This window comes from Cygnus olor, chromosome 5, assembly GCF_009769625.2.
Source record: "Cygnus olor isolate bCygOlo1 chromosome 5, bCygOlo1.pri.v2, whole genome shotgun sequence".
NCBI lineage: Eukaryota > Metazoa > Chordata > Aves > Anseriformes > Anatidae > Cygnus > Cygnus olor.
In genome coordinates this window covers 3,549,228-3,569,389 of record NC_049173.1, presented here as the reverse complement: position 1 = coordinate 3,569,389, position 20,162 = coordinate 3,549,228, and the positions used below count along the sequence as shown (strand labels likewise).

The 20,162-nt window shown below is 42.4% G+C and overlaps 1 protein-coding gene across 4 annotated transcripts in view; it reads left to right on the top strand.

Moving 5' to 3' along the window:
• Positions 1 to 20,162, top strand: part of DDHD1 (DDHD domain containing 1) — a 66,457-nt gene that overhangs the window by 2,374 nt on the left and 43,921 nt on the right. The window contains exons 2-4 of one of the 4 annotated variants that reach the window (XM_040558411.1): positions 1,146 to 1,256; positions 12,607 to 12,780; positions 19,989 to 20,090. In XM_040558411.1, the coding sequence (XP_040414345.1) occupies positions 1,146 to 1,256; positions 12,607 to 12,780; positions 19,989 to 20,090 (387 nt within the window). The remainder of the gene's footprint in view (positions 1 to 1,145; positions 1,257 to 12,606; positions 12,781 to 19,988; positions 20,091 to 20,162) is intronic. The other 3 variants (XM_040558414.1, XM_040558413.1, XM_040558415.1) reach the window with 3 other exon arrangements.

Genomic DNA, 20,162 nt, shown 5'->3' with positions numbered 1-20,162 from the left:
GGACAAGCATGCATCTGCTCTCCTGGAGCAGATGAGCAGTGACACCGTTTACCCTCTGTCCCCGAGTCACAGCTGGACTTGCTTTCCAACTGTGTTCCTTCCAGGCCAAGGGAAATGTTATGGAGTAGGGTGAGAGATGCGGACTGGCCGAGCAAGCAATAGACATTGTCCTGGCATGGACTTGGAAGCAGGCAAGGCAGTTTTCTCTGGTCCCCTCTGCATATTCACAGGAGAATCACAGAGGAGCAGCAGAACTGCTTCAAAGGTGCAGATCTGAAAACCAGGGCTTTTGGTTGTTTTCCTTCTTTCTCAGCATCTTTACAGAAGGGAGACCATAAAAGACAATACCGGGTGGTACAATTCACTTGCGGTGTGACGCTTTTGCCTTTCAAATCATTGCCCCAGCAGATGGATAATGAGCTCAAGGAGTGAGCAGAGCTCCCAGTGCACGCATGTTTTGTGTTAAAAAAGAGCCTGGGCACAGCTCCTTGTTTGGAAAGTGCAGCTTTTTTCTGTGTTACCACCCTGAAGTCCCAACTGTTGGTGCTTGCTGCATCTGCCACGTAGTTACTGGGAAGAGATGATGCAGATAATCCAGGGGATGAAGAAACTGCTGCTGTCCCCCTTGCTGGCTGTGCCACAGGGACAGAGGGGAGCGAGCGAGCAGAGCCGTCAGGTGAGGCAGGATTGCTCCCGTTAATGAGAGCAAGAGGCTGTACTCATCAGCAGCTTAAAGGTTTAATTTCTTGACCCTGTGCTTCGTCCATTTTGGAAGCTGATTCAGTCTCCTTAAGCCCGAGGAGCAGATGTTTCAAGTAATAACATGTGCTGTGCAGAGGCGATGCTTGGAAGCAGAGATCCCCAAAGGCTAGCACCAGAAGCAGTGCTAGGCAGGAGAGAAACAAACTCATGGTCCCGAGAAGACTAACGAAGGGGATATTTTTTAGTCCCCAGAAAGCTGATTAAAGAGTGCTCAAGTCTTTTCTTCTTATCGGGTCCGCTCATTTGCAAGGCTAAGATAAACTTCTGGTGTTTCAGGGATCTGTCAGCGTCTTCTGGCCTAACTCCTCCTTTGCTCGCACGTTTCCTTGCCTCTGCCCTGTATATGTGAGAGTTCTCGCCTTTCTCCCGTTCTCTCCTCCCAGGTGAGGCGCTGCGTGCCCCCGTAGGCAGCTGGCCAGCGTGGCTCTGCTGCGCTGCTGCCTGGTGCTCTCTGCCTGGTTCTCTGCTGCGCCCAGGCCCGAGAAGACGGCAAGGTCAGATCCCAAGGATTCTGTCTCATCTCGCGCTTCTGAAGACCTTGGTGTGGCTGTTATTCCCCAATGACTCCCCTTTGATACTGTGCATGCAGTTCTGGATCCAAAGGGTAGCTCCTATATTGGTTCCCTGTGATATGGGCGGGAGGTGCTGATGGCATAACCAGATCTCACACTAGACAAGACTGCGAGTAAAGGAGGAGGAACATGCTCTCTGATTGCACGAGCATGAAAAACAATGAGTACAACTGACTTAAAATACGCTGAGGTGCACGCTAAAGGGTACAGAAACTGCTATCTGTTTTTGCTGATTCACATTTTCGGTTCAGAGCAAAGGTCAAAAGCTTTTATCTTTATACTTGCCCGTTTTGTTGTTCTGTTTCACATGTGTACCGTACTTCAGGGAGGGCTGCTATCTCGCAGCAACAATATTGGATGCCCTGACAATTCTATTGTGTCATCTCAATGACAGGAAGATGTTGATTCTAGCTGGGCATTTGCTGAAGCATTTTTTTCACTCTTCAGAAATCTTCAGCTCGTCACAGGATTCGTTTGTAACATCAGGAATATCAGACTGAGTTACAATTTGAGCAGATTAATTACTGAGAATTTTATCCTTACCTTGTGACCTCTGGGATTTATTTAATTAGCATTGTAAAACTTGCAAAGACAGCACAGGAGGACTGAAATTATTACTGTAGGCTTCCAGATAAGTGAGTAGCTTGGAGTTGGACTTCCTGTTTTCTGCGGATATAAGTGATATTTTATATGAGGGTCTTCTGTGTGAATCATCTTACATTATTCAGACCTCTTCTGCCCTCCCAGTTGAAGAGGGCTGCTTTACACCTGTTTTTCTTTAGATTTACGTAGCCTGGGTGACTCTGTTTAATCCACAAACTGAGGACTTTTGGGTGTCTCTGTCCTGTCCTTGGCTCACAAGTTTGTCCCATGCGGCTGTTGCCCTGTCTGGTAGTTGCTTTCCCCTTGCTTTTTGATGGTTACATTGTCAAGTTGCATGTATTTAGTTCTGGCAGTGTTTTCTTATAAATTAGTCCGCTTTCACTCTCCAGGTAGTCGTCTCCATCCCAGCGTGTTCTCCAGTTTGAATTCTGACTGTGCTGGGGACACCCATCACCTCGGCTGATGTCTGTCATGCAGTGGTACCTTTTAAAATTGAAGTAGGACTTCTGTCCAAATCTGTCGGTATGTGGGGAGAAGCAACAACAAAATGTGTATCTCTACAGCCGTTTGGGGATTCTTTGGATGATTGTCTTTTAGGGAAGGATAAAATACTCTCCTCTTGCACGCAGGTTTGGTAAGGGATTTGTTTGTTATTTTTTATAGCACGCATGTTTTCATACCTAATAGTTGCAGAAGAAGTCTATTAAATAGCATAACCACTTACTGTATTAAAAAAAAAAAGGTTCACGAGGATCATCCCTGACTGGAGATGTAAGAGTAACTTTGTTGTACTGGTTAAACACAGATTTTACAGGGCTTAGCCCCTCTGTGAGTGCTGGGGGGGTCATTTGGTCTTGATTTTAAAATCTGTATACTTAGTCTGGAATTGGGCAGGCTAAAAACTGTTTCAGATGCCTTTGAGCTTGTGCTGAAAGAAATTTCTGAGAACTGTATACTTCTGTGAGCTCTCTCTGAGCTGCTCTGTAAATTGGAAGAAGAGGTAGTGGGTTCGCAGGTTGTAAAAAGCCTCTGCCAGTTGAGCTTTTTGCAAAATGAGATGTGAATGCCAGGGGAGTGTTATCGTCCCTCTGAACCTAGAATCAGGATCACTGAAAAATCTTGGAGTACGGTAGCTAATGCTTGGCGTTGGATGATTGCAAAAGACTGTTTTGTTAGCAGATTTTTTTGATGTGCTTGTTTTGATGTAGGAGGTAGAGGTCAGCAGCAAGATACAAACCCTTTTGTACCTCAGCCGCTGGTCGTTGTTAGGACTGCGCTGCCAACACTAAAAATCACCATGCTGGAGCTGCGAAGTGCTTCTCTGCTGCCTGCTCTGGGCAGGAGCGCCGGGTGCTGTGCCTTCCCCCGGCAGCACAAATTTCCACACTGGCAACCCTGAACCCATCCTGTGGCACGGGTCCCATTAGACCTCTTGCCTGGCTACTTTAATCAATGCCTGCTGTTCTGAGGCTGTGTCGTTGGTTTATGGGTTTTGTCTTCTATTCCGAAACACAGAAAAAGTATTAAAACAGATTTATGAGGCAAGATGAAAATTGAGGGTTTGGAACCAAGAGTGGTTCATATGAGTACGTGGTTTTTATTTTTTAATCTGTTTTTAGCAGCTGAACGCTTTTTAGTTGCTTTATAGCATGCTTAGAACATTGCTTTTGGTGTGTTGGCCAGCTGAAGTTGGCTGCTGTTTCCTTTATGTAAAGGATTTTTTCATTTGAAGGGTGAATACATGAATACTATTTTCTTGCTTTTCTCCCCAGGTATGTTACTCTTCACTTGCTAATAAAATACTGATAGTGTACATGGCAAGGTAAAGCTCTACTTTTGCTCATCAAAATCTTTCCTGGGTTCTACTCTTCCGCCTTTTTTCTTCATTGCACCTTCCTTCCAAAAGTTTTTGTTAGCTTAGGTCCAGCCAGCTTCTTCCTGCCCAGAAGGCCTAACACATGCTGATGAAACACTGAGTACTGCAGATCTGAAATTTGTATCAAATCACAAAGTACATTTGTGTGTACATATGCTCTGGTTTCTGGTGCCTTTCCTGTTTTCAAAAGGGGTAACGTGGGGCTTCGAGGATGCTTTTCTAAAAAAAGGTGGGAGATGTTGGCACTTCGCTTGGATGTGTCTTTGAGAACAAGCTACGTTTGTGTCTGCAGGTTTTATTTTTGTGATTTGCAAGCACTGTTTAAACAAAAATCTGTTCTCTTACTCCCATAGATGACCAGAACCACTCTCTGGTGGATGGTATCAACTACAGCTGAGTTGTTAAGGATGGACTCAGCTTACAGAGTGAGCTGTGCTTGCCCTTCAATGCTGTTCATCACTTTTCCTCCAGCAGGAAGGCAGAGATGCTGGGAATGCATTGGTTAGAAGTTCTTGGTGAAGGACAGAAGGGTGTTATCCACTGTAACTGAGAAAGCAGAACACGTTTTTAGGATGAGAAGGATCAGGAGTTCCGTTCTGACTTCATTTAGGTTTGAGTACTGACTCAACTGTAGAGATATCAAAGAAATAAGGTGGGACCTAATTTGGAGGTGCCAGGACCAGATTAAAAATGGATTGAATTTCTGTGTGTATGTCTGTGAGAGGGAGAGGCTGTTCAGGGAGAAAAAATACGTTAAGGGGGAAAAAGAACTTGGACAGAGCTCATTTTTTGTTCTCACAGAATCACAGAATTGAAGGGGTTGGAAGGGACCTCGAAAGATCACCGGGTCCAACCACCCTGCCAAAGCAGGTTCCTTAGAGCAGGCTGCCCAGGTAGGCGTCCAGACGGGCCTTGATTATCTCCAGAGAAGGAGACTCCACAACCTCCCTGGGCAGCCTGCTCCAGTTCTGACAGGAGCAAGAGAATATCTGTAGGATCTGACACTATAGGAGTTAATAAGCAGAAGAACTGATGGAAGAAAAATTTGCAGAAGAGCGAGAAATAAAAATTAGAAGCATGAACAATTCTGTCAGTGGTACGTAAGGCTGAAAAAGGTGTAGGTAAAGTAATGGTTGGCCAGAGAGAAGGTCAGTAGGGTGGTGTGAGGTATTTGAGTGTGGGTTGCAAGTAGCTGAAGCCACGCTGGAGCGTGCTTGGCATGGAGATGCACAGAGACTGTAAAATTTGTAAATTGCATGGCAAGTGAGCTCTGAGATGAAGGAAAATCCCTGCAGAGGAGGAAGAGGGAAGGAGCTGAGAGAAAGGGTTAGTGTGCCCTTGAATACGTTCGTCTCGTTCATTAGTGGTACTGGTAGGTCTCAGGCACGCACAGGAAAAATCCTAATGTTTTTTTTAAAGGTATTCCTGTACAGGAACCTGCTTGCTCAAACTGTACGTACATAATCATTGCTGCTTGGTGCTAGAGAGCTTGCTAACAAAGACAGACTGAAGAGCACCTCCCAGGAGAGCACGTACACTTAGAGCTGAGGGTGCGATTGTGCAAAAGTCCCATGACTTTCAGTGGGATTCAAGCATGTGCTCTTCTTTTAGGAGTTACTCCCATGTTTGTCATGTGGCACAGTCATTCTTCTGCGGTTCAGTTTAGCTTTCACCTCGTGCTGTTTCAAAAAACGCAAGCTGCTGTGGGTTAGAAAAGGGCTGGTAAGGGACCAGCTCCTACAACGTACTGACTGCAGCAACAAATGCTGCTGGTGGAAGCGCCTCACTTCAGAGTATCAGCACTGAAATTTGGTAAGCTATTATAATGGATTAGGATTCAATAAAAATAAGACCCTGAACTTCAAACTGCAACCCTGTTTCACATTTCAACAGTCCAAATTTTTTTGATGAGTGTTTCCTGCACATCTTTGACATGGCTAGTGAGGTGGGTTTTAGGATTTCGTATTAAGCCATTGGGTTCAAGTTTGTGTAAAGAGTGATTGCAGAGATGATGATGAAACTGCTATATAAAAACAGAAAAGTCCTTCCTGAAAAACATGGTACACCCTATAGTTTGGGGTAATATACAGCGATCAAGATGAGAGGTGACTTTGAAAGTATTCATCTCTTTCTGAGGGGTTTCTTCTGTACTTGCTGTTTGAACCAGCCCCAAAATCAGCCTTTCTTTTTTGTTTTGGGTTGCTCAGTAGTGTAAACCGATTAAAAATGGTTCAGGGTAAAGCAACTACAAGCTGTTGCTTGAGTACTTTGTGTGGTCCTGATAAAACAGCGGTGATTTCACGTTCACAGCTGAGCAAAATCCATGTTCCTCTCTAGCAGAGCCTGACATTGAAGCAAGTGCAGAAGCTTGCATGTGTAGCTGCTCTGCAGATCAGAGTCGGGAAAGAAAATCCCTTCTATGCCAATCAGATTGCTCTTAATATGTTTAGTCTCTGTGAAACCCAAAAGTAACTTCCACCTGTAATCTTGAAATTGGCTCCGTAAAGCAATTTAGAATTATTTGATGGACCAGCAGAATAATATCCTTTACCACTCTGCAAATGAAGTCTCGTTTGATCTGGATGCTCAGTAAAATTCTGTCTCTGTAAATTCATGTAGCTACATTTATTAAGTCTTCTGAGGCCAGGATTTTACCCTTGAATTCCTCTTTAGGTTATGTTGTTACTTCTGGAAGAGCAGAGCAGATTGCTGTGTTTGGAGTTAAACAAAAGAAGGTCATCCTGGCCGTGATTAAAGAATGGTTCCATTTATTTAAATATCAGGAGCCTGCTCTGTTCTGAAATGATATACTGGGAAATAGCTAGAAAGCTATAGAACACTAAGCTGTAGCAAAAAGTCCCTTACCTAGCGATTATGGAAATAATAAAATTCTATTTTTTTGTCTTTTATTACATCTGTTTGTTCACCCCGTGCGCACAGTCTGGTCACCAGCAGTAAAACACAGGGCTCTTCCATCTCATGAGCAGTTTCTGTAACCATCTATTCTCCTAATAAAGCTTCCTGTTCTCATTATATGTTTTTTTTTTCTTCAGGAGAACTAAGTAAGAGGAAGAGCTACTATCCTGCAAACTGTGCTCTGTGCATTTGCATTAGCAAAAGTAGGACCATCATTACTACTGGAGAGGCAGTCGTGGCGAGGGCTGTTGAGTGGGTAGGATGTATGCTGGTGCTGCTTGGGTAATACCAGAGTTTATTCTTTCACACTAGTGAGAAGTCTAATTGGCTGTGCAATAGTTAATGTGCCTAAAATATATTTCTAAGGCCTGATAAAGTAGGAATGAATAGCAAATACTAAAAAGTTCAGAATAGCATCGTGGATACTGTTGTAGAATACATTTATTTCAGTGGCTCATGTCAACGTGCAGGTTCCTATATGTATTACATTGCAAGTCTTGGAGTGCAGCACTCCCAGCAATGTTCAGCACTTTTCAAAAGAACTGTTAATAGCAAACAAACAAAACCAAACCAAACAAACAAAAAACACGTTCTTTTCCCTTTTTCCCTCCTTAGTGTGTGGGCACCTCCCTTCATTATTTCAATAGCTTTCAGCTGAGATGTCACACATTGTAGCCTCACAGTTACATTCAGTTTGTGCAGATATGATCCTCGTGCACTGCAGATCACAACTGTGGTAGCAAGGAAGCCAAATTGGAGGAACAGAAATTACTGCGCTGGAAAGCAGAAGTCCTGCATATCGAGCTGACCACGCTTTATGAACTTGTGTTACTTATCCAACCCTTTGGCTTTGTCTTATTCAGCAGAATGTAAATTTTTATTTTTTAGCCTTTGAAGATTATATTAACCTTTTAGATCTCATTTGTGGGTAAATTGTTACAGCTGGCTGGAGCCTGGTGTGTGGATGGAGCTAGAAGTGCCTTGACTTTGCCATCAGACCTGAACAAGTTGCTTCGAAGCAACAAAACAAAGCTCACTGCATCTTGCTTTCTTCTGATTTCATTCCATCTGTGCATCTCCAGGTTGCGTGCTGGCTTGTATTGATATTTCTGAAACAGACCTCCTCTTGTTTTCCTGTTTAAGCTCTGTGAACGTTTAGTTATAAGCTTGTCTGGTCTTAGTTTTGCAGGTTTTCTTGGCTCTCATCAGGTGAGGTGAAAGAGGTTTATGAGCCAAAGTTCATGCTGTACACTATTTAAATTTAGGTATTTTTTACTATTTTGCCATTTTAAGCAATACAAATGGTCATGTTCATGTAGAAGTAGTACAAAAAGAAAAAAGCAGACAAAATCTGCTCCATTATTACTTTTCCTACTGTATCCTGAAGGATTTACATAGCTTTTTTCATGCAATTGATATTTGGGTGGTGGTCACACAATTCAAAGATCTTCACAAAAAAGAAGAGCTGGCGTATAACGTATATAGATTACTGCACGTATACTATGTGTTGCATGTAGTTTTTATTTCCACACAAGTTTGTTCTTAAGAGGATTTAGGTGACTCTCAGGGTGTAAATTGCATGTGTTCTTGTCTCTTCACATAATTACAGCTCTTGTATTTGGCTTTTCAGGAAAAAAAGGACTCGTTTAAAAATCCTTTGTTGCAGTCACTTAAACTATTTTTCTCCAGAAGTGGTAAAATATGTATGACTAATTAAAATAAAGTGCTTTTCATTAGCTCCTAATCTCTGCCATTCAAACTTCTTTAGGACTCCTTGTGTAAAGAAGTGTCTAACCAGCCAAAGGTATCGGTATCTTTCAGTTTGGAGCGTCGCCAGCTCCAGATTATATGGCGTAAGACTTAAGGCAGTAAAGAAATCAAGGCAAATCCTTTCCTAGGGATCAAGGTTGTAGGGACAAAGATAAATAACATTTCATCTTACAGATTTTGAATTCTGTATTGGTGGGGGGAAAAAAAATCGTATTATGATGTAAATAGCCTTGTATTTCATTCACTTCATTCTTCCATAAAAGAAAAAAGCACTGAGAGACTTTAGCTTAAGCTTTCTAAAATCATCTGAATATTGAAGACGAATGAATTTATGGAGGGTGGATAGGAATGAGTGAAACTGGGCCTCAAACCGGCTATTTTGGTACATCACTTTCTAATGGTGATTAATGTAATAGCCTGCGTTGAGTTCACTGGCGGAATCAGAGTAATCTTTAAATAACAGCACCTGTCCAAGATGAAGCAGCGTTGTTTACCGAGGCGCACCTTTGCCATTTCCCACAGCCAAGCAGCTGATAGCGAGCAGTCTCTGCTGTGTTGTAATCGCCTCCTTTCCCCACCCGAGCCAGGGCATGCAACGGGATTGCCTTTAGCACAGTGCTCTTGCTTTGTAGCTCACGTGCCCCTTAGTTTGATCCGAACCGAAATCCGGCGTTACTCTTGTGGTATAGCCATCATTGCTCAGTTTTCAAAACCCAGATATTAATGGGAAGTTGTTCTTCCCTATTTCTAACGAAAGGTAATACGGAACAGTTCACTGTCGTCTGCGATAAATTTGGTGATTTCGGTTCTGACAGACAGTGACCAAGCCATGCTCCTGATGGAAGGAAGCGTCGTTCGCTTGCCTCCTGCACCCAGAGGTTTTCCAGCGGAGGCTTCCCAGCAGGAGAGCAGCGATCAAACCTGCCACCATGGCAGGAGCCAGCCGGAGCCATGGAACGAGGCACGAGGCACCGTGGCTGCAGGTGCAGGGTGAGACAGTTCAAAGGCAGCGGGGCAGCAACTCCTGGGTCTCCCTGAAATCCCACTGAGCTTTGGACTGCCGAATAACCTTACTCAGTTTTTAAAGCTCTGGTTTGAAAACAAAGCTCCCTAATAATCTGTCTTTGGATCTGAGGGTGATTTATAGATGAAGTGTTTTCCAGATAAATGCCCTTTCCAGCCCTAGAGCCAGATATATTAGTTTATTCCTAAACTAAATTATACTGTAAAGATTTTACAATAAATTCTTTCTTATTTCAATCATGCCTTTTTTTTTTCCTGGCTGAGCCTTTCTGGAGGAGGCTCTTGCCCATCTATTATTTGAGAGTTGCTGTTGAATGCTGACATCTACTTTTTTTTTTTTTTACAGAACCATTGTGGGAAAGTTTCTTGGGCAGAAATAACCTGAAAATGTCTATTTTAATTGCTAATGCTTAGAATTTTAGAAATCTGGAGGTGGAAATTCCCATGTGAAAACCTTGAAACCCTTCAAAAATGAAAAAGAGGCGTCTTGTATTCATTCGGTGCCGAGTATAAAATAGTATTCATGTGGCTTTTAAAAAAATCTTTCTATGGATTCAATGAATGGAGCCTCGTAGAATGCTTAGTCAAGAATTAAGGAACTGCTTGCAGATTTTCCCAGTAAGGATCAACATCTGACATGGCTGTGTCATTGGTTCAGCAACAATGGGATCCTTTATATGCACTCGCATCCTATGTGCGTTTCATTTCTTGCTATAGACAGTGCTTTGTTGTACGAGCAGCCTAACTGGATGTGTGTGTGTTAGCTCTGCTGAAGAACGTGGATATCTGACAGGTGTAAAATGTAGGGGGACACAGCAAAGGTTAAGACAAGCACACGATGAGCAGCTACTGTTTAAACTCATTTTTTGTTCTTGGTGCAGCTCAATGTAACATTGCTGTGGCTAAAGCTTTCACGTCGAGAAAGCTCATTTCAAATACTGACATTTCACACTTCATTGAGGTAGGTTCCAAAACCAGTTTAAATTTTCATAGACAATTGAAATTTGTGTCATTTGTAGTGACTGTCAATTTCCGCAGTTTAAAGCCACCTCTTGTTTTTCTGACGGTTTGGATTCATTTTTGTTAACCATGCCCTTTGAGCACCCCGTCCTTTTTGTTCACCTGGTTGGATCATCAGTATATGAAAATTAGAAATTCAGTGTTAGAAATTCAGGGCCTAACAATTCAGCCCTATTGGGAAGAGCTGTTTTAGCTGGAGAAACAGAAGTTGAATGGCAGAACCGAGTCCTGTGCTGCTTCTGGTTGCGTTTTGGTCAGGCCAACCAGCTCTGTGGTCTGTGTTGTATGTGCAGAGCTGGTGATGCGGGGAGGTCGCAACATCTGAACAGCATTTGGAGAAATGCTGTTTGCCTGTAAATCTTTTACGGGAAAGGTTTTGAAACCGCTTTTGGAATATTCGGAGCGTTCCTGCCATGTGGGGAGATTATTGCAAGGAGATTTTCCTGTTGCTTTCGTAGGTTATAGATGCAGTGGTCCAAGGGACGAAGAGTTCAGAACAATTCAGAGGTGCTTGCAAATCTCTGCTACTTACACATTCTCACCTGTGAGCAGCTGGCATGAAAAATACTTGAAATACTTGTGCTGTGTATTAGCGTCCACGGGCACAAGGCATGCTAGGGGTATATCTGTATTAGAGGGCAGTGCAGAGGCTCCTGAACCTGCATCCAGCAACCCTACATCCAGCTTAGTGGGACATCGCAGCGTGGTGCTCCACAAGGCTCAGGAGGTGAGAGATCTGCTGGCAGCTCTGCTGAGCCCTGCTGTGCTCCTGCCAGCCTGGTGCCAGGTCAGGCATCTCTGCTTTCTGTCCTTTGCTCAGGAACCATGAAGTCTTTGTGCTTTGTATTGACTTTTTTGGTTGGTCGGGTTTTGATTTTTGTTTGCATTTTACCCAGCTAATGTTCCTTTACTGTTTTTTGCATCTATTTCTCTCTCAGCTGTTACCAGCTGTTCTCACCTTCCAAGTAGGAACAGTTCTTTGGGCAGTAAAGCCTAGCTTTTTTTTCCCCCATCCCCTTTTCTAAGCTTCTCCTTTTGTGGTTGAGTATTTCTTTGGAGAGCTGAGCTTGTGCATTAGCGTGCACACACTAAATGTTTGCATTTGGCTGAGTCTCCCTTTATGTCTGAGGGATGCAGCAGCACACGTGAGTGTGCACGGGAAATCGGTGGTGGGATCGCCCAGGGGTCTTGGCCAGCCCCCTGGGTTTCTGTGCCAGTCCCACGAGGCTGGAGGTACATGGCCATGGTGCAAACACCCTGCACTTCTGCTCTATTTTCCAGGTATAGGAGGAGAAATTCTGAGCTGAGCTAGCTAAAATGGATAGTATTGTCTCAAAACACTTGCAGGGAGCCGTGTAATAGGAGAATTCTTGCTCCCCGCAGCCCCAGTGTTTAGTTTTGGCATCAGTCATGGTTTGGTGAAGAATAGATACCAGAATGTGTTTTTTGAGAGACTTCTGTCTTGTCACGTGGACAGCAAATGCTTGGCACCCAGCTTCCTTGTTCAGAGTGCTGAAAATGAAACTAGAGTGACAGGGACTGAAAACGACCCTCACCGAAAGACTGATTTTCATCAAGAAATAACTTTAAATACATCCTTTATGCTAAGATATGCGAACTGAGTTATTTTAAGTGCAATTCCCAAAGGAAGCAAAGCTCTATGCAGTCAGGGTAAGCTGTGTGGTTTTGTCTCCTCGTTCTGCATCATCCTTATGACTTTGAAACCCCTGGTTCGTATCAGTCAAATTGTATGGAGAAACATTTTAAATACGGGGCAACTGGGTACAGAGGAGTATAATCCCATTAAAGTTGGGCTGTTGTTTGAACTTAACCCTGAATAAATTTTGCAGAATGTACATCTTTCTGTCCATCCTTCACATCCTCAAACCCCCTCAGCCCCATGGGAAGAAGTGGTGTTTCTCAAGGCAGTTGTGGTTACCTTGTTAGGGGTCCCAGCAGAGGGAGTGTAACTTTTTCATCAAAACACCACCGAGTTCCCTTTCCCTTTTATCTGCTCTCAGTTTGTGATCTGTAGCGTTAAAGAACCTCTTGTTTGATTTTTAGAAACAGAAAAGATTCCTGTAATGCGTGGACAATGGTTTATTGACGGTACGTGGCAGCCTCTGGAAGAGGAGGAAAGTAACCTAATAGAGCAGGAGCATCTCAACCGCTTCAGAGGCCAGCAGCTGCAGGAGAGCTTTGATATGGAAGTATCAAAACCTGTTGATGGAAAGGAAGGTAAGATCACTTTTGTAGTATGTTTTCTGGACAGCTGGGGTCTTACATAAGAGCATGATCTGTGATGGTTTTTCCGTCCTATGTAATGAGCAGTATTATAGACTTCAGTTTGTGGTCCCCTTCTCCAGTGCATCTTAATGTTGTAGGATTTCCTGCTAGCACACATGTTGAACACCGTAAAATTATATTCATGGATAAACTTCTTGCTCCCACTTTGCTTAATGCTTCGTATCTGTGGTTAGTGTTTGAAATCTTACTTCAAACTGAAAACTCTTTATGGGCCAAGAAGAGTGTCAGTGTCTGAATGCAGACTGGCTCTTAGCTCTCTGTCCCGTGTTCCTAATTCTGCCCTAAAGGGAGCATCAGTTTTACAGATCACATTTGTGGATCATTTTCTGTTCTAGTTCAATCTGTGACTTTATTAGAGTAGTTTTCAGCTATAGAAGATCTTAGGCATTCATACTGTTATGGAAGTCCTTATACTTTAATGACCAGGCTGAGGATGCCCAGTTAGTGTTCTTGGGAATCTCAGTCAAATGCATTTAACATTTTTAAGAATAGTGTTCTGAAATTACTGTCTGTCTATTGCATGCAGTTGAACTGGTTGCTCTGGGTAAGTGTAGCACAGCAAAAGCTCAGTATTTTTGGCTTTCACACTTTGCTTTTGTGTTTTGGTTGTCACTTGTTCCACTTCCACAAAAAAAAGAGCTGCAAGTACAGAGCCCTTCCAGTACACTTTAGTAGCATTTTTGGTTGTGTTATTCTTTACAAAGCAGCTTTATGTTTAAGCTTCTTTAAACTACAACTTTGTACAAAATGTTTAGAGAATGGAGGAGTGGCCGTGTTTTGGCCATGAACATGGAGGAGTTCTGTGGGAACTGTGCGACCACGCAAGGAAAACCTTGTTAATAATTTGGAAGCAAGATAGTATTCAAGGTTCTTCTCTAATAACTGTAGGGAAAACCAGAAGAGTGTTTTTTGACTTAAAGAGATTTGTTAGTAATGCAGAAAGCAGTTAAGTTCCTAACTCCCCTCAAAGCTAGCAAAAACTCTGAATTATTTTTTTCTATTTGTACCACTTCAAAAATTCTTTCCCTCTGGCCAAGTCTGCAGTAGCCTTCTGCTTTAACAGCTCTGTCAGGTAGGTGCATGAAATTGTGTGACCCCTGAGCCACAGAACTGTGCCGGCAAAAACCCTCTTTTGAAGGGCACTGTTACCTGTTGTTAAATGTGCTAATATTTAGTGTTTCAGTGTACTGAAACAAAGCTCAGCTTTGCTATTACAGCTGTACCCTCCCTGTGAGTGCAGTGCTGTTCTGGTAGGGCAGCGTGCTTTTGCTTGGAAAGCACATCTTTATGGCTGCTGAGTGCTTCCAGCCTTTGGTAGCTTAACTTCCGATGGGAGGAAGGAATAATGTCTGTTTGCACTTGGGTGCACCTCAGTGTGTAAGGAATGGAACTCAGGTGGGCTTTTTTCAGCAAAAGTCTGGCTTATGGAACAGAAATTTTCAGATTTGAGGTAGAAGAGATTGAGGAAAGGAGTGAGAAAGATACAGTCCCTGTTATTTACAAAAATATAAAAGACCAGAGAAAGACTCCAGCCACCAGAGCCTTTTGTAATACTAAAGTAAAAAATAACAGCTCTGTATGGAGTCACTTGAAAATAGAATATGTGTAACATCACCAAAACCTTTCAATAGATTTTTTGTAGTAATAGGGGACTTGCAGAAAAATTATTAAACAGTAAGTGTGAAACGTGATTTTGTCATGATGATGTACCTCTAAAAACATCTCTGGTCAGCTGGCATCTATGATTGCCATCTGCACACAGCACTGGGAGAAGCTTCGTGACTTGCGTGGTCTTTGGTGAAGTAAACGTAACTAGTTGAAGTGCTGAATTCAGCTTAAATTCCTTAAATTGCATCCTGTATTAAACACATTTGGTCCCACCAAATTTTCCATGTAGCTGTTATGAGCTGTTATGACTAATGAAAGTTAGAATAGATCTGTAAATACCAGTGGGAGGCAAAATGGCTGTTCACAATGCTGTGATAAAACATTGTAAATGGTGAAAAAACAGCAAACTTACGTGACTCCTCAGCAAAAGCGAAGGCAATCTGCTGTAACAAAGCCTCTTATTACTTACACATAATTACTTTATTATTTGAACATGCCGCTTTGCATCATAAATAATGAAAAGTTAGCTTGTCAATGAGAACGGTGTTGATACTCAGCTGACAAACTTGGTGGTTCCTGATTTTTTCCCCAATTTTTGCCGTAACCAATGGCAGCAGGCTGAGAAGCTAGGAGAAGGTTCCCGTTTTGCTGCTCCTGCTTTGGATAACTTTGATAATCCTTTTCAGCCTACTACATTGGGGCAGCATACAATATCCTGTAAGCTAGCATTTAAGATTCAGTGTACAGTTCGTTTGCATTTTTTTTTTTTGGTCCTCTGAAATCCTTTCCTGGAGAGAACAGGACTGTGAGCAAGTTTAGCAGGTGTTCAGCACCCTCAGCTTTTCAGTAGCCTGCTAGCACATCGCTGGCAGTGGAATGACCCCGTTTAAGCACAGGCTGAGTGGTGCTGCTTCCCTTGTTCGCGTGGAATCAGCCATACAGATGAGTTCAGCTTTGCAAAAAGTGGCAATGAGCACTACGCGTGTTGCCTGTGCTTGTTTCTTGGCATTGTCCAAGCAGATTAATGTGACCTTTAGTTTTGCCATATCCAGTTGGCCTGGATTTGGCTCCCAGAAAGTTATCTTCTGTGGGAGTTTGTAGATGAGGTTCCCAGGTACCAGAGCTCTTCCTGCTGCTTATAGAAATGAGACAAATTCCTGAGATTTCTGGAGGGATGCTTAGCCCTGAATGTGTTAGCACCTGTAATGCCTTGAGGGGCCAGTTACCAGAGATCTCTGAAGTGCACCGTGCATGTGAGGAGTGGGGATGTGACAGCTGATTCCCCAGGCACCACAGACCAGGCAGATGTGTGCACGTTGAGGAGGGATGGTGAGGGCACGAGCTTCTCTCTCCTCCTTGACTATGCAGGACGTTCTGCCCCCTGAGATGCCTCAAACCAGGCCAGGGGAATGCTACCAGAATACCAGTGGAAGCAAATGCTGCAAGGGCATCACCTCCCTCCTCCACAGCTTGACTGCCCTCTGTTTCACATCTCATCACCCTGGAGCCTGCTTCAATCCTGGCCGAACTCCAGATGTGTTTTTCAGTTTTAAGGGTTGGTTTAATAGTTGATAGATACAGGAAGGGGTATTGCTATTCTGTCTTGTAAGACAGGGTAACCAATACAGCTACAGGAAAAGAGAAAATGCAAAATTGTATACAAAACATAAATACAATACAGCTAGAAGAAACCACGCTAAGGATGAGCACCAGAGGTTTGGCTGCATTTCTCTGTCGATTCTGTTGTGAAAACGAATGTCTGCAGCCTATGTTGGAGTTGATGCAAATCACAAATATAATATCAGCAGATTCAGGAAAGTATCTTCTGGCTTCTCATTACTTTAAGGAATTTTAAATTATTTTTTTTGAGTAGCTGTCATTTAGTAGTTGTAGTGGGGAGTAGAGCTTGACGTTTGATGCTCAACAATTTGCTAAAAGTGATTGAGTCTGACACGTTACACCCCTAAATGAGATGCTGCATTGATGAAACAGTATATGTAGGCTTCCAGGTCTGATTTGTTGTCTTGCCTCTCTGTTGATAGGCAGACGATGTTTGGCTCTCAAATTCATTTATCTAGTACTTGTTTTGTTGTTTTTTTGTTTTTTTTTTTTTCATCCAGGTAACACTAGGCTCTCTTATGTTATTAGCTTTGCATATCTTTCTTAAGGAAGACTCATTCTTCAAACTTCCAACTTAAGTCAATTAACTTTACTTCTAAAAATGTTTAAAAACATCAAACAGATGTAAATTAATACCAGCACAAGATGTAAGGCGATGTTTTGATCTAAAATCTTTGGTTCAAAATTTAAAATGTAAATATCGACACTTAAAATATGAAAATATCTGGGGTGTTTATTTGATCACACTGAGAATGGATAATAGATATCTCTGTCTTTCTGCAGTAATACAGACCTTTCTTGTACTGCATATACCCAGTTGTAATACTTAAACATATTACTGTTGTAAAATAATTCTATAAATATTTCTGAGATAAATATTGTATTGTAATATTATAACACTTGTTCTGCAAAGCAGTAACTGAGATGAAAGCATCTAGAAGGGAGTCCAAAAAGGGTATCATAATACTTCGTTAGCAGTCAGTAAACTTAAAATGCACAGAATAATGTAAGATTTAGAAGCTGCTTTTTGTGCGTGCTCAGGCAGCTGATGAGTTCAGGACTTCTCCAAAGAAGGAGAGGAGCAGCATTCTCTGGTGACTTCGTGATATCAAGGCCACTGAAAGAGAAAACAAGACCATGCACTTGGATCGTGGCAGGTTCTCAAAGCTTCTTAGACTACGTGTTCTGCTAACAACATCCAACCACAGTAAAGGCAGTGACGTTCTGCAGCGTAAGGGTTGATTTTCCTGCCTTGCTGTGTGGGCAGAGCACACGTGCCCCTCGCTATGAGCTCCCATGGCACAGAGGAGCTGTCAGCAGGCAGCCCACTGCCCGAGTGCAGGGAGGTGATCAGGGATGGAAGAGCAGTTTCTGGAACACGGAGCAGGCTGACCTTCAGCCGGAGGCTCAGTCCATGGGACCCACAGCTGCCTGGTGTGTGGTAAAACTGCAATCTTGTCTGCTGCACAGTGGGGACAGTGCTGGACAGCAGGTGCTCAGCAAGAAGAAAGGGGAAGGAAGAGCAGGCATTGCTTCCTACTGCACTAGGTTAGCGTGGCAGCTAATTGTGATTCTTCCATTCAAGGCCACTGAGCAGTGCTTCTAAGGGTGCATCATAGACTGGTCCCTATTATAAATAATATTCTCTAGCAGCTTTAAGGTTTGCTACCTATATTTAAAGAATATTTGATCAGCTGTCATGTACAGTTATGTACCTGTCATCTTCAGATGTGTTCATTTAATAAGGATGAAGTGAAGCTGAAAGTTTCATGTATGTGATAGTGAGATAGGAATAGATGTAGATGATTGTATTTGCACGGAGAGGCTGTGGAATAGCCATCCGTAAAGATGCTCAGAATTCAGCTGGAAATCTCCAGAGCAACCGGATCCAAATTTGAAATTGGATTAAACTTAAAAGTGGATCCTGTCTGTGGGGGATTGGAGCAGACAACCCCCAGCGAGTCCTTTCCATGGAAGTTACTCTGTGATCGATTCTATGTTAGGTTATAAGAAATGTAGAAAAAAATCCCATGAGTCAGAATCAGAACAAATTCTATAATGCATTGATTTTGAAAGTGCCTAAGTTTATTGTGTTTTGTTATGGATTTTCAGTGTGTGGTTAGATGCCACGAAAAATAGAAAAATTGCATTTGGAGTAGTTGCTCCGTTCTGCCTTAGATTTCAAATACGCTTTTCCCTGTTCATAAAAAAAAAAGGCATTTTTTTGTTGTTGCAGCTGACTAAGTTAACCTTTACGAGGGAAAGTCTTATTTGTAGAGCCAAAGTCGTCAAGATCAGAAGGATCTGTGGAGATCTAGTCCAACCCCCTTGCTCAAAGCAGCGGGACCGATGAGGGCAGGCTGCTCAGAGTGTTTCCAGTGGGGTTTTGATCATCTCCATCTAAGGAAACTCTGGGCAGTCTGTGCCAATGCTTTACCACTGTCACCATAAAAAAAAAAAAAAAAAAAAAAAAGCTCTTTCTTATACTTGACTTGAATTTCCTGTGTGTATTCGTCTTGTGAGTTGTATTGCAAGAGCAAGTAAAATACTCTGTAGATTAAATTAATCCATCAGGTCCCAAGTGCAGTAACTATGAGCCTAGTTTTCTTCTCCTGTAGAAAACAGATGTGCAACAGCAATATACTTAACCTGCATCTGTATTAATGCATCTGCTGACAGAGCTGTTAGCTGAGGGTAGGAAGAAGCATGAGAAGCCCTTGACACAAACATGGAATATCACCCACTGGCACTGGTGAAAGCTGCTGGACTATAGAGTACTACTTACTCTTGATGTTTGTAAGGGCAGATGTCATTTCAGTTGCAATTTCCCTGTTCTCCAGCAGGCTGACTGATTTCCAGTTGTTGCAGCTTTAGTGACTTCATGGATTCAGAAGCCCAACTGGAAACTCTGATTTCTCATTGGATTTAAGCACACCCTCTTGACTACGTTAGGTTTTTGAGGCTACAGCATTTTGAAACTACTTGGTTTGCTTAGGATGTAAGGCTATTTGTATGAGGGATCCCAGAGCATTAGCACAGAAGAGTTAGATTTGTAGGACCTCACTGTCAGCTTTGCTCAGGAAGCCCCCAAGATGTAAAAGGTATCTGTTATAACTGAGGGCTTTTCTCCTGTTGTGTAAGTGCCAAAAGAAGCAGCTTCCTGACCACATAATTTTACTTGCTCAGCAGCAGCTTTCACTTACATTAAAGTATTTCTTCCATAATCACACAGCACTGATGTGAAGGTAAGTCCAGGAAAATGAATCTTCTGGTCTGCTATGCAGTATTTCAGTATTCTTAGTGAAATAAGACAATTGAAAGTCTAATAAAAGTTATGGACTTGCCTTACCATCAAGGGGAAGCTCCTGTTCGCAGATGGAGGGCTGTCGGAGGCAAAGTGCATGCTGTTGCATTTCACTGCTGCAGGCAGCTTCTTGAGGACTTACAAAACAGGGACAGTAGGATTTTTTGTCTAATCTAACTTTTAATGATCCTCTTACACTCTTTGGGGAAAATAATAGAGCTGTGCTTAAAATTGAGTTGTTTTTGTTTTGTTTGTTTTTAAATGCTTAGAGTATACTTCAGGGTTTTTGTGTTCTACCCTGTACCAACTAGTGTGTTTCTGCTTTTGTACATGTTAATGCAAAGGCACTCAGGGAGACTGCTTGTGTTGTGTCACAGCTTTCTTTTACTAATGCCTTTAGCTTTGTTGTGATGTTGTAACCATTTATGAAGAGTGACAAAATTGAATTTGGCTAATGTGACCTGACAATTTTGCTACAAAACCAGTTTAAATGTATATACTTTTTCAATAAATGCACCAACTTTTTTTCTAAAAATGTTAACACTAATGAAAGAAATGACACCCCTTTTAAAAATTTTACTTTGAAGCTCAGTGTTTTTACTTTTAGTTCTCTACTACCTCCCTCCCTTCTCCCTCCCTTCTTTGTTCAAATGGAGAGGATATAAGGAGAATTCAGATGCTGCATGTCTTAAGCGAAAGCGTTCCCAAGGTACAGTAATTGTAGATTTTTATTTTTTTTTCTTGTAGTACTCCTGGTTTAGGAAGCTTTAAATTCTAGTTT